Source organism: Notolepis coatsorum (assembly GCF_963971535.1).
Source record: "Notolepis coatsorum genome assembly, chromosome: 13".
NCBI lineage: Eukaryota > Metazoa > Chordata > Actinopteri > Aulopiformes > Paralepididae > Notolepis > Notolepis coatsorum.
Window position 1 is genome coordinate 15,752,604 of NC_140177.1, and position 13,930 is coordinate 15,766,533.

The 13,930-nt window shown below is 43.3% G+C and overlaps 1 protein-coding gene across 1 annotated transcript in view; it reads left to right on the top strand.

The window, feature by feature from the left end:
* Window positions 1-2,580: 2,580 nt before the first annotated feature.
* Window positions 2,581-13,930, top strand: part of LOC311239262 (uncharacterized protein) — a gene marked incomplete at both ends in the record, with an annotated part of 149,116 nt that continues 137,766 nt past the window's right edge. The window contains 3 exons of the mRNA XM_084327568.1: window positions 2,581-2,746; window positions 3,274-3,355; window positions 3,702-3,829. Of these exons, the coding sequence (XP_084183694.1) occupies window positions 2,581-2,746; window positions 3,274-3,355; window positions 3,702-3,829 (376 nt within the window). The remainder of the gene's footprint in view (window positions 2,747-3,273; window positions 3,356-3,701; window positions 3,830-13,930) is intronic.

Sequence of the window (13,930 nt, forward strand, 5' to 3'; positions counted from 1 at the left end):
CCTGGGCCTCTCTCAGGCCCATCGTGGAATGGTAAGAGATGGGCGGTCAATGCGGCAGAGAAATATCCTAGCATGAGTAGAAAATGTAATGATGATGTATGACACATTTCATATATTTGGAATCGTGGACTGTATATCACGGTATTTGTTTTTCTTGTAATACCATCTAAAAAAAACTGTGTTTCAACAGTTTGCAAAACCAGTAATGACGTTAAGTCTGAAGTCTGTGTTACGGTAATGGTCAATGGGCTCTGTGTGCCCAGCCAGTAGGAATGATATGGGTAGATTAGTCTTTACCTTAGCACTCATTTCTACCAGTATACCATCCATCCCTATTACCTGCTCTCTAAAGCGATGACGTATTTCATGCCACTTAACTCTACAGACTTAAACCAAGTTTGTGAACTGTTTGAGTTTGTGAGTTTGTAAACTGTTTGAGTTTGTGAACTGAACTACTGTAATGTCTCTCTTTCCCTCCCGTCACAGGCTCACGATGGTGAACATGGTGAGTGTTCCACGCGTCAGTTAGTATGGCATATATCTCCAGACCTGTACAACAAGACAAGATCATTCAGACATGACAAGCTGTCTGACACTGTGCGAATCACTGTTAAAACTGCATTGTGTGACCCTCATGCGCGCTAACTCTCTCTCTCTCTCTTTCTCTCTCTCTCTATTCAGAGATCTCAGCAGATGAGGATGGCGTCGGAGACATGACCTCCACTATTTTGACGATGAACAATGGTTCGCTTCTCAATTTTGTTAGCAATTGACAGTCGAGGCAACATTCAATTAGCATGTTAATACCACAAACTCCCCCTTGTCTGCGAGTGGGGAAATCCTTTTTGTATCATCTTCAGGTATTACTGTAATTGCATTGACAAAAGTAGATGTGGTGATCATTTTATACAAACAACTCTTTTTTTGTGTGCTGCTAGGATCTAAAGAATTCCTGGTGGAGGGAGACATCTTGATCTCAAGAACCCGGAGTTCCATGAAGTGTTACATGAAGGGTTACAGCTGCCTCTGGCCGAAGTCTCAGGACGGGAAAGTCAGGATCCCTTTCGTTATAAGTAATGGCTATGGTGAGTTTATTTGTCATTGTCATTGTTAACCCTTTCACTACCACACTACCGATGGTTAACCCTTTCACTACCACACTGCAAAGTGTTAACCCGTTCACTACCACACTACAGACGGTTAACCCTTTCACTACCACACTATACAGACGGTTAACCCATTCACTACCACACTACAGAAGGTTAACCCTTTCACTACCACACTATAGACGGTATTGATTGATTGATTGAAAACTTTATTAACAGATTGCAGAATGGGTACAATACAGTACAGCTCAATACACACAATTGTTAAGGGGATGCAGACCAGAGAAAGACTTTCGTCTTGTTTACATCAGGGTCCCCCATTTTCAATTCATCAGGACATATATGACATATATGACATACAGATAGTCAGTACTGCTACATCTATACATTTATGACATACCCGATTTGCAAATACAGTACTGTTTGTGATACAGAAGGAGTAAAGAAAAGGGAGTATATACATTTGACGTAGAAACTGTACATTGGAGGAGGTTGGGTGGGGGGGGGTTGGGTACGTTGGGATATTGACAACCATACTGGGTAATTTACATTGGAGGTGGTTGGGGGGGGGGGGGGGGGGGGGGCACACTGTATAAACAAGCAAAACTGTACATTGAGGGGGGGGGGGGGGGAGACACTGTACAAACAAACAAAATTGTACATTGGACTATTGACAAAACCATACTAGGTAAATGACTGTACATTGGAGGGGGTTGGGTTAGGATATTTACAGGGGCCAGTGTTGAATTGCAGTCTCCCGTAGGTGTCCCTTGAGAGAGGTTTTGAAAGTGGGTAGTGATCCACATTCCTTTACAGCTTTGGGTAGGGCGTTCCACATTGATGTGGCATAATTGCGAAACGTGTTTAGTCCCTTATTTGAGCCGAATCTGGGTTTAACATAATTTGTAGTCTATAAAGGGTTAACCATTCCATTAAATGGAAAGAATAAATGGGTCTCCCATGCCTAAAGGCAGTCATCACCAAAAGACTAAATCAAACCATGTTGCATGTTAACAACAGTCTTGCTCCCATACAGTATATCTTTGATGGCATTACCGATGGCGTAAATCTGACTCTGATGCTCATTCACAGATAGTGATGAGAGGAGCATGATGTTAGCCGCCATGAAGGACTTCAGTTCAAAAACCTGCATTCATTTCATCCCACGTGTTAAACAGGGAGAGTACCTCAGCCTTGAGCCAAGATATGGGTAAGTAATGAACTATAAGAACACGACAAACAGGACAATAATGGGCCGTGCAATAGCACAGGATCAGGTGGCAACGTCATAATGATAATCGCCTCTTTTGAGAGAAGTGAGCGTGAAAAGCACAATACTTGATAATCGGCACTAAGAGTAAAGATTACCGCTGACAGTGCGGTAGATGAACAGGTACGGTACACAAAGTGTAGGCAATCGTCATAATAGTCTCTCTCTCTCTCTCTCTCTCTCTCTCTCAGGTGCTACTCCTTTATGGGCTTCATGGGAGGTGAGCAGTTGGTGTCTCTGCAGAGGTTCGGCTGTGTGCAGCACGGCATCATCCAGCACGAGCTGATGCACGCTCTGGGTTTCTACCACGAGCACACCAGGAGCGACCGCGACGACCACGTCAGCATCAACTGGGACAACGTCCATGGATGTGAGAATACACCGTACACTTTGTTGACCCATCTCAAGCCCCACCCTCTTTTATCGATCCTTTAATCACAACCGTCACTTTCCTCTGACGATTCTCAGATGTCAGCCGGTCCCCGTTGGGATCGAGTGGGAACATGTCAGACTGTAGGACGATACCAGGCGTGAAATCTCCTTTTATTAAACATAAATATAAACATGGTCATCATGAACTGCATATTGGCCATGGCGGGTGCCTAATATGTGACCATTAAAATAGAGTTGTAGCAAAAGTAGTCAGGTCAACATTAGTAGTAGTCAACAGTAAACATGCTTCAAGAACGGATCAAGTTACAGTCTGACATTGGATCCCTCTGATGAAAAGCCACACTGTAGAATTCCATTTTAAATATTCAGATGAAGAAGGCTTTCAAACGTTATTATCAAAAGATTGTATGTTAGAGTGCTGTAGGATGAGTAGTTGTCAACTCAACCTCCGTTGCCATCTATGGATTTATAGCATAAAACTGACATGTTGTTTTCATTCATCAGACAATGTCTTCAACTTCAAGAAGCAGGACACTAATAACCTGGACTTGCCATATGACTACTCCTCCATCATGCACTATGGGAGGTAAGATACACCTGACTTGCCATATGACTACTCCTCCATCATGCACTATGGGAGGTAAGATAGACCTGACTTGCCATATGACTACTCCTCCATCATGCACTATGGGAGGTAAGATAGACCTGACTTGCCATATGACTACTCCTCCATCATGCACTATGGGAGGTAAGATAGACCTGACTTGCCATATGACTACTCCTCCATCATGCACTATGGGAGGTAAGATGGAAGGCGGAGAAACAACATACTGCTAGACTACATAAAGAACCAGAATATTTTACTCAATCTTAATTCACATAAGAAACAAATGCCTGTTCCTCTCCAATCATTTTGGTCTCCGTCTCTGCAGGACCGCCTTCACCACCAAGCACAGAGAGGAAACCATAACGCCCATCCCTGACGCCACCGTTCCCATTGGACAGAGGACGGGCTTGTCTGACCTTGACATTCTCAAGCTCAACAAGCTCTACAAATGCTGTAAGTGTGACCCAGTGTAACCGCAAGTACACCCAGAAAATACTGTATCTAATGTCAGAGCTTGACCTTGTCTATAGATCAACAAGCTCTACAAATGCTCTAAATAGTCTGTCCCTACGTAGCTTCAAGATCACTAATAATATAATGTACACTGATTATAGGGTGTAGTAAGACCCCCTACGTCTGGAACCTGAAGAGGGTGTAGTGTAGTGGTTAAGACCCCCTACCTCTGGAACCAGAAGAGGGTGTAGTGTAGTGGTTAAGACCCCCTACCTCTGGAACCAGAAGAGGGTGTAGTGTAGTGGTTAAGACCCCCTACCTCTGGAACCAGAAGAGGGTGTAGTGTAGTGGTTAAGACCCCCTACCTCTGGAACCAGAAGAGGGTGTAGTGTAGTGGTTAAGACCCCCTACCTCTGGAACCAGAAGAGGGTGTAGTGTAGTGGTTAAGACTTTACATGCTACTCCATTCTCTCTGCATGTATGAAGGCTGTGCAGAACAGTAGGGTGGGAGTGTGAAGGCTGTGCAGAACAGTAGGGTGGGAGTGTGAAGGCTGTGCAGAACAGTAGGGTGGGAGTGTGAAGGCTGTGCAGAACAGTATGGTGGGAGTGTGAAGGCTGTGCAGAACAGTAGGGTAGGAGTGTGAAGGCTGTGCAGAACAGTAGGGTGGGAGTGTGAAGGCTGTGCAGAACAGTATGGTGGGAGTGTGAAGGCTGTGCAGAACAGTATGGTGGGAGTGTGAAGGCTGTGCAGAACAGTAGGGTGGGAGTGTGAAGGCTGTGCAGAACAGTATGGTGGGAGTGTGAAGGCTGTGCAGAACAGTAGGGTGGGAGTGTGAAGGCTGTGCAGAACAGTAGGGTGGGAGTGTGAAGGCTGTGCAGAACAGTAGGGTGGGAGTGTGAAGGCTGTGCAGAACAGTAGGGTGGGAGTATGAAGGCTGTGCAGAACAGTAGGGTGGGAGTATGAAGGCTGTGCAGAACAGTAGGGTGGGAGTGTGAAGGCTGTGCAGAACAGTAGGGTGGGAGTGTGAAGGCTGTGCAGAACAGTAGGGTGGGAGTGTGAAGGCTGTGCAGAACAGTAGTACTAGTCACAATATTGTAATATCACAACATTGCTATATATTACCTTTTTTCAATTGCAAACTCCAACGGAAAACATTGTCAACCCGTCTGCAATAAAAACATATATACATGTTTTATATAATGAGATAACGTTTTTAGTCTGTCCAATCATTTTCCAATGATATTGCAGCAAAATGTGATCGTCAAGCAAAATATTTATATAACGAGTTTTGCCCCCACCACTACAGAATAGAATGTAGCACGATCGGACCTTATTGCCAAATGTATTCACACACCCAGTGAACAGTGTATTCTTGGTACTGTACGTTACCTGCCACTGCATGACTTGTTAGTATCATCACAGATCTTGTCAATTGACTAGTTTGATCCTGTTTGCTGCTGAAACATTCAATATTCATCATAGCACTGCGTAATTATTAATATCAAATATTTTGATTTCTCCACAGAAAAGGAGAGCCAACAGAGCCAGCTGTGGATGAGATTGATGCCAATATCTCTGTGTAATTCAAAGGGTTCATAATATAACTTTTATGATTTACATTTTTGTCTCTCTTTGATTGTGTTTCGTGTTGTATCAGTGAGTCCCTGCATGAATAATTAAAGAGACATTACCATTCAATTGCTATTATGTGTGACCTTCAACAACCTATATTTAAGACCTGTGTACCAAACAGAGTTAGAAAATAATTGAGTTGATATCCATTTTGGTTCACCATTATTAAGTTAAGGTGAGGATTCATGAGATATACAGTTTTACTAGTGATTCAGTTAAGTCTTAGATATCCTTCTACAAGAGAGAGAGAGAGAGAGAGAGAGAGAGAGAGAGAGAGAGAGAGAGAGAGAGAGAGAGAGAGAGAGAGAGAGAGAGAGAGAGAGAGAGAGAGAGAGAGAGAGGAAGTCGAGGGCAGGACGAGACATGGCGACTATTTCTACCAGTTTTCTGGCTTAAATGCAACCAAAGCTCTACAGCACCACTCTACTACAGCACCACTCTACTATCCCCTTCTGTTTTGGGTCTCCCTCCAGCCACCTATCCGGTTGAAGTACAGGAAAAGAAGCACAATATTTCTTAACAAAACCCTGCACCTGTAAATATCTGAAAAACAATGTGCGGGCAATGTCATACCCGCCTACCAACTGTTCAAAGGACATAAACAGCCCTTCTTTAAAAAGTTCCTTCACCCGCTTTAGCCCCTTTCCGGCCCATGTTTTGAATGCTGCCTCCATGAGTGAGGGCGTAAAAAGTGCATTAGATACAATTGGGAGACAGGGTGAAGCTTGTTTATATTTAAAGTGAGTCCTAAACCGTGCCCATATATGGAGTGAGCCAATCACCATGGGGTTATTTGTGAGGCGCTTTTTACTGAGTGGCAGTGGAGCACACACTAATGAGGATAGTGATACTGGGTGAGTGGAGTGTTGTTCCATGTCAACCCACACCATCCCCCCTCCTCTGTGTGATGCAGCCATCCAATAAGTCAGTTTATGGATGTTTGCCGTCCAATAGTATTGCAAAAAATGTGGGAGTAATCCTACATCTTTTCGGTCTTTCCAAGACAGCAGTCCTTCCATGTCAATATTTCACTCCACTGCTGCCATCTGGTGGCAGAAACATGATACAGCATATGATTTTTTTTGCCAGTAATAAGCTAATAATAATAATAATAATAATAATAATAATAATAATAATAATAATAATAATAATAATAATAATAATAATAATAATAATAATAATAATAATAATAATAATAATAATAATAATTATTATTATTATTATTATTATTATAATAATAATTATAATAATAATAATAATAATATTAATAATAATAATACTTTTTTATTTGGAGGTGCCTTTCAAAACACCCAAGGTCACCTTACAGGGCATAAAAACAGAACAGTCAAGATTAAAACAATGATCTTGGCAAAAGTGTCAGTGGAGTTAAAAACAAGACAAACAATGTAAACGTATGAAATATAAAACAGTGGCACACAGGGTGCAGTTATAGTGAGTATGCCCAGTAAGCAAGGCAGTTAAAAGACAAGGTTAAGAAAATAATAAGATAAACAACAAGAAGTATAAAAAACAGTGAAGTTAAAATAACAGACAAACAAACAGCAAGGGGTATTGGGCAGTGATGGAGGTTATAGTGAATATGCGAGTTTGAACAGATGGGTTTTCAATTGTGATCTGAATGATGAGAGTGAGTCTGACTGTCGGATGTGTGGGGGCAGGGAGTTCCAGAGTCAGGGAGTTCCAGAGTCCCGCACCCTCCGCTCATCCTCTACTGGACTCTTATCCATCCCCAGCTCACGCCTCAGTACCATGGGTGCCCGAGCGTTCAGCTGCTCCTTATTGATCCCTTGAGGAAATGCAGGTGTCATAGCAGCACAGGGGGGGGGGGGGGGGGTACATGTACAGGCAGGGTCATAGAAATCACCATAAAAGAACGGTGATGTCAGTCGGACAGGTGAGACATAAGTATACTTACGATAATAATAACACACTGCGCCAGTCCGTGCAGGGTTTAGAAGTTAAGAGTCAGAGTTCTAACAGTTCTCCAGCCGTTAGTTGGCATGAAGGACTGAGGGGGGGGGGGGGTGAAAGTGGTCCTCATCTTAGCTAGCTCCTCTCTCTTTCTCATCCTCTCTGCAACCACCTCTAGTTTGACCAGTTCGATAGTATGATTGACGTCATTTGCTGTCACAACGTTTGCTCCTGCTAATAACTGACAGGACACTTGGGTCCAAAAGGTTTCCTATAGGGATGGCTAGTGTGACGTCATCATGTCCCCAAACGCCACTTCCGTGTCATACTGCTTCCAGACGCGATATTCAAACGCATTAAAATGGTGCAGTGCTGTTTTTCGTGTTGCAGCAATAGAAATTATGTCAACAAAACAGTATCTTACTACCGCTTTCCTCCCGACGAGCGACGACAAAGAGAAGGTGGCTGAAGTTGATCTAACGTTACCTAACTAGTACCTAACGTAGTAACGTTAGCCTAGCTAGTACTAGTACTGGCGCTAGCCTGTTTAGCCTGCCTGTTAACTGTTATTGTTCATCATTGAGATCCAACTTACCGTATCAACTTCAGCCACCTTCTCTTCTCTTTGTCGTCTGGAGGAAAGCGGTAGATACTGTTCTGTTGACATAATTTCTATTGCTGCTATTGCTATTGGTGAAAGAACTATTAGTGAAATTTAATTCCTCATTTTGAGGACAGCCCTGGGTGGCCCTCAAGGACCCCACTTTGAGAACAACTGGTCTAGACTCTGCCTGTTACACCACTGAATTTAGCATGGTGTTTTCACTGCTACAATGGTCTACTTTTCTTTTATTTATATTTTAAAGTTACACCAAGCAAGCAACATTTATTTGATATTAGTTGAAAGTGTGTCGTCATCACTTGTCACATTTTCCTCAGATAGCTTAAGTTATATATATATATATATACATAATATATGTATATATATATATTAAATAAGATATCTGAGGAAATATCAACCAATATATCAAACGTTAACAAGTTAACAATGCAACAAATTACAGATGATTGATTCTGACATTTGAGGTAATAACTGTTTAAAATGTCATAAACAAGGAGCTGGCTGATCCCATTCAACTCAATGTCGGTTTGCAAAGTTTGCACATTTGGCACCATTGCGATGACCCTTCCTCCTTTTATAGATTCCTTGATACAAAGAGATTTTTATTTTTTTTTCTTATGCGCGAGCCTCTCTTGTCCCCGTGACCCTGTATCCATGGAAACAGTAAATACCGGTAGTCTGCCTGCAATAAAGAACGCGCGAACAACGCGCCCAACTGCTTAGAAATGTCATCAATTCCGAAAAAGATATTTGACTTTGCTTTGGACGGAGACTTAGAAAAGCTCACGCAGCTTCTAGAGACGGTGGAGTCTGAGGAGGAATAACACGGTCTGTTTGGACACTGCGACGAGATGGGAAGAAACGCGCTGCTAAACGCCTCCATGTTGGGAAGGAGAGACGCTGGAGGAAGTGGCTGTTACTGATGCGACGTTCAGGAACGATCCGGTTCTTTTGAACCAAAGGAACGTAGCGTGTGGCTGCCGCCCCGGAGAGACCATCGGTTTTTTGAGACAGCGCCACCTACCGTATTGGAAGACCAAGGGCCGTGTGAATGAATGAATGAATGAAAACTTTATTTAACTGATTGCAGAATGGGTACAATACAGTACGGCTCAATACATACAATTGTTAAGGGGATGCAGACCTGAGAAAGACGTTTGTCTTGTTTCCATCAGGGTCCCCCATTTTCATTTCATATAGACATTTATGACATACACAACATACATGACATTTATGGCATAGGGACATATAGGTATTTAGTACCAGGCATGCGTTGTTCATGGGACGGGGTAGCACGGTGTGGGACCTCACTCGCTATTTGCATATCAATAGCTCCGGTCGTCAGGTGTGTTAAATACGTTCTCAGACACATTCACACCTAACCTTGTTGTGAAGACGTGTTACATTCCATTCGTAGAGGCAATTAGGCACTGTCTTTAGTCTGTGCCCAAGCGAGGGGACATTAAATGCGCATTCGCGGGCGCGCGCGCACGCGCAGGGAGCGCGCGTGTCACCCCAGATGATTTCAATAACGCACCACTGTTTAGTACTGATACATTTGTGACATAAGCGGTATTCAAATATACAGTACTGTTACCCCTAGATCCTGACAGAGTATATACATATGATGGGGAGGGGACTGTACATTAGGAGGGGGTGGGTGGGTGGGAGGGAAATATACATACGGCGGGGAGGGAATATATACATGCGGTGGGGAGGAGACTGTCTATTAGGAGGTGGTGGGGGTTTTGGGCATTTACGGTGGCCAGTTTCGAATTGCAGCCTCCCGTAGGTGCTCTTTAAGAGCGGTTTTGAATGTGGGCAGGGATTCACATTCCTTTACAGCTTTGGGTAGGGCGTTCCACATTGTTGTGGCATAATTGCGAAACGTGTTTAGTCCCTTGTTTGAGCCGAATCTGGGTTTAACATGATTTGTTGAGCTTCCTCTGGTGTAGTGGTTGTGGTATTCACTGACCTTTGGGAAGTATTTTGACATGTACATGGGCACCCCGGTCGTATAGTGTATCTTGAAGACCAGGCCCATTGCAAGTTGCTGTACTCTGTCGTCTACTCTAAGCCATCCTAGGTTGTCAAAGTGGGCAGGGGTGAGGTGGGTTCTGGGGTTCAGGTCAAGTAGTAGTCTGACCAGTTTGTTTTGTGATGTTTGTAATTTTGTTTTAAGCGCCTTTGAGGTGCTTTGGTACCATGAGGTGCACGCATAGTCATAGTACCCTTGAATGAGTGCTCCTGCCAGAGTCTTCAGGGTATTCTTGTTTACCAGAGAGGAGATCCGGTACAAGAATCTAGTTCGTTGGTTGACTTTTTTTTATTACATTGGATGCCATTTTGTCACAGGAAAGATTTGCCTCTAGGATGGAACCCAGGTAGGTAATTTCGTCTTTCCTTGTGACAATATTGTCACCCACTGTAACTGAGAAGCCGTCGGTCTTGCTGAGTTTGTTATTTGAACCGAAGAGAATGGACTCTGTTTTGCCCATGTGTAATGATAGTTTGTTATCAGCGAGCCATATGCAGATTTTGCCTAGTTCCGTGCTGAGGGTTTTTTCAACCTGCAATTTGTTCTTGTCAGAGACCAGCAGGGCTGAGTCGTCCGCAAACAGGAACAAGTTGCAGTCACAGGCTGACGACATGTCATTTGCATAAATTAGGACGAGTAGCGGTCCTAGTATGCTTCCTTGTGGAACACCACAGCTCACTGTGAGGGGGGGGGATAGAGTACCGTTTACCTCTACCATCTGTTCTCTCCCCTCCAGGTAGGATTGCATCCAGCTCACTGATAAGCTATCAAAACCAATTGCCTTTAGCTTGTCCATTAGAGTGTTACCAAGGACGACAAGTTTGTTCAAGTTAAAGTTTTGTTTTATTTGTCACTGTCACATATAAAGTACATGCACATTACATTGAAATGCTTGGTTCTGTATGAGCTCCCTGAGAATATGCTTCATACAGTAAAAAAGTTTTTAAAAATAAAGTCCAAACACTATACAAAATATACAATATACATTATACAAATTAAAGTACAACCTATAAGTAGTACCAAATGCAAGCTATGAAGTACAAAATGCAAATTTAAAAAAATAAATACAAAAAATGTGGTAGGGAATGTAGTGCAAATCTTTTTGTAATAAATATATACAAAATATGGTGTATTGTTAAAAAGTGTTTAAAGTGTCTAAAGTGAATGCTAAAGGTGAGTGTTTGTTTAAAGTGAGTTTAACATGATGAATTATACTGACCAGAATAAACAGTACAGCTCTGTGACTTGTTTTGATTGATTGATTGATTGATTGATTGATTGATTGATTGATTGATTGATTGATTGATTGATTGATTGATTGATTGAAAATTGTATTAACAGATTGCAGAATGGGTACAATACATTACAGCTCAATACACACAATTGTTAAGGGGTGCAGACCAGAGAAAGACTTTCGTCTTGTTTACATCAGGGTCCCCCATTTTCAATTCATCATAACATAATATGACATACATGACATACAGATAGACAATAATGCTACATATTTTTTTTGTATCCACTTTTTCTCCTTATTTTCTATTTTTCCCTCATCCCAATTTCGTATTTCCAATTCTCCCCTCCCCTGTCTTGAACGTTGCTCGACTATGCCTCCCACTGGTCGGTCGTAGGGAGGATAGAAGCCTTGCATCACGTGTCCCCTCTGGTACACGAGGAGGCAGCCTGTCGCATCTTTTCACCAGACAGTGCGGACTCTCAGTGGCGAGGTGTAACGCATGGGAGGCTCACACTACCCCCGCTACTTCCTGTCTCTGCTGTGCAGGCGTTCCCCAACCGACCTGTAGGAGTCGCTGTCCACAACGTCCAATCCCCACCCATCGACTTCCACCCGCTACCTCTGTCAATTGAGATAGTATGACGACTGGCCCAAGCCGGAGGCAATGCTGACACCGGGATTCGAGACCAGAGTCTCTTGCATTGGTGACGAGCGCAATCTCCGCTGCGCCACCCAGCCGCCTACAATACTGCTACATCTATACATTTATGACATACCAGATTTACAAATACATTATTGTTTGTGATACAAAAAGAGTCTAAAAAAGAGAGTATACATTTGACGAAGAAACTGTACATTGGAGGAGGTTGGGTAGGTGGGGTGGAGGGGGGGCATGGGAAACTGTACATTGGAGGTGGTTGGGTGGGGGGTGGGGGGGGTTGTGTAGGCGGGGGGATAACTGTACATTGGATTATCGACGAAACCTTACTTGGTCCCAAGAAGAGGGTCTCGTGTATTATTGGGTTAGGACATTTACTGTACATTGGAGGGGGTTGGGTTAGGACATTTTTAGGGGCCAGTTTAGAATTGCAGTCTCCCGTAGGTGTTCTTTGAGAGTGGTTTTGAAAGTAGGTAGTGATTTACATTCCTTTACAGCTGTGGGTAGGGCGTTCCACATTGATGTGTGTCACGTACGTGCATTGTTCATTATCATTATTGCCATATATTTTAACACCATGTAACATCAGGTTAGTATATTTAATGTGTTGTTTTCTATGTGTGATGTTGTGTCATCTCCTAATCTCCTGTTTCTGTTTTGCAGATGCCACCCATCTCCCTGATTGGATTGGTTGCACCTGATTGGTGCACTCTCAGACAGGCAGTGGAGATGGGTGGATAACAGAGTGGGAGATGACACACATCGGGGCGCCTCATTCTGTCAATTGCCAGTGACCAGAGTGGAGTGGGGTTGCCATTGTTTGCCACTGTTGTGGAACGATACTGTGCTTATCTACTGCTTCGTGTGGATTAAGTACTAAGTATATATATGTAGATATTGTTGGCCTCTGCGCCACTTCTCAACTATTGTGAGTATTCTCTTGTTGGCTTTAGGCCTAGTTCCACTGAGTGGACTTGTACCTTTTGCTGGGGGTTTCCCAGTACCAACCTCTGGCTGGTTGGTTAGTGCCTGTGGGCGCTTATTTAGTTTACTTGTATTATCCTTACCTTGTGTGTTCTCCCATTACCCTTCTCCCTGTTTGTTAATTGTTTGTGGGTTGTTTTTTCCCTTTGTTACATATTCCAATATCAGTGGAGGTTTCAATCCCTACCCTGTATAATAAATATAATTTACTATTTTTGGAACAACGCCTTGTGTTTATTTCTTACCTGCTCGGGACCGTGCTTAGTGCACTACTGGAGGGGGCTGGTTTTCACATACAGCCCGCTCCAGCTTATATTTTATATTGTCATTAGACATTAGTATGTGACATGGGGGCTCTATTCCGGTCTTTCATGTACGTGTGACATGGGGGCTCAATGCCGGTGTAGTGCCAAAATCTTACCGCTTGCCATAATCTTACTCCACCCCCACGTGACCGTTCCCGTGAACGCGCATTCTCCGCTGCTGCTGGTGTGGGCCGCTGGGGGCGCTGTGTGCTCCTGTGGCGTCTGGTCATAATCGTGATATGGGGCGTCAGTCACTGTCATATTAATATGTACAGCTGTGTGCGCTCCTGTGGCGTCAGTCTCTGGTCATAATCGTCATTATTGTGGGGCGTCAGTCACTGTCATATTAATATGTACAGTTTCATAAACAATAAATACTGTGTTCTGTTTATACGTTCCATATCGTTGTGAGTGCTTTCCACCCCCCCCCCCCCCCCCCCACGCAATGCAGGTATATTGTGGGGCGTCAGTTACTGTCATATTAATATGTACAGTTTCAGAAACAAAAAATACTGTGTTCTGTTTATACGTTCCATATCGTTGTGAGTGCTTTCCACCCCCCCCCCCCCCCCACGCAATGCAAGTATATTGTTTATTGTGGGGCGTCAGTTACTGTCATATTAATATGTACAGTTTCATAAACAATAAATACTGTGTTCTGTTTATACGTTCCATATCGTTGTGAGTGCTTTCCA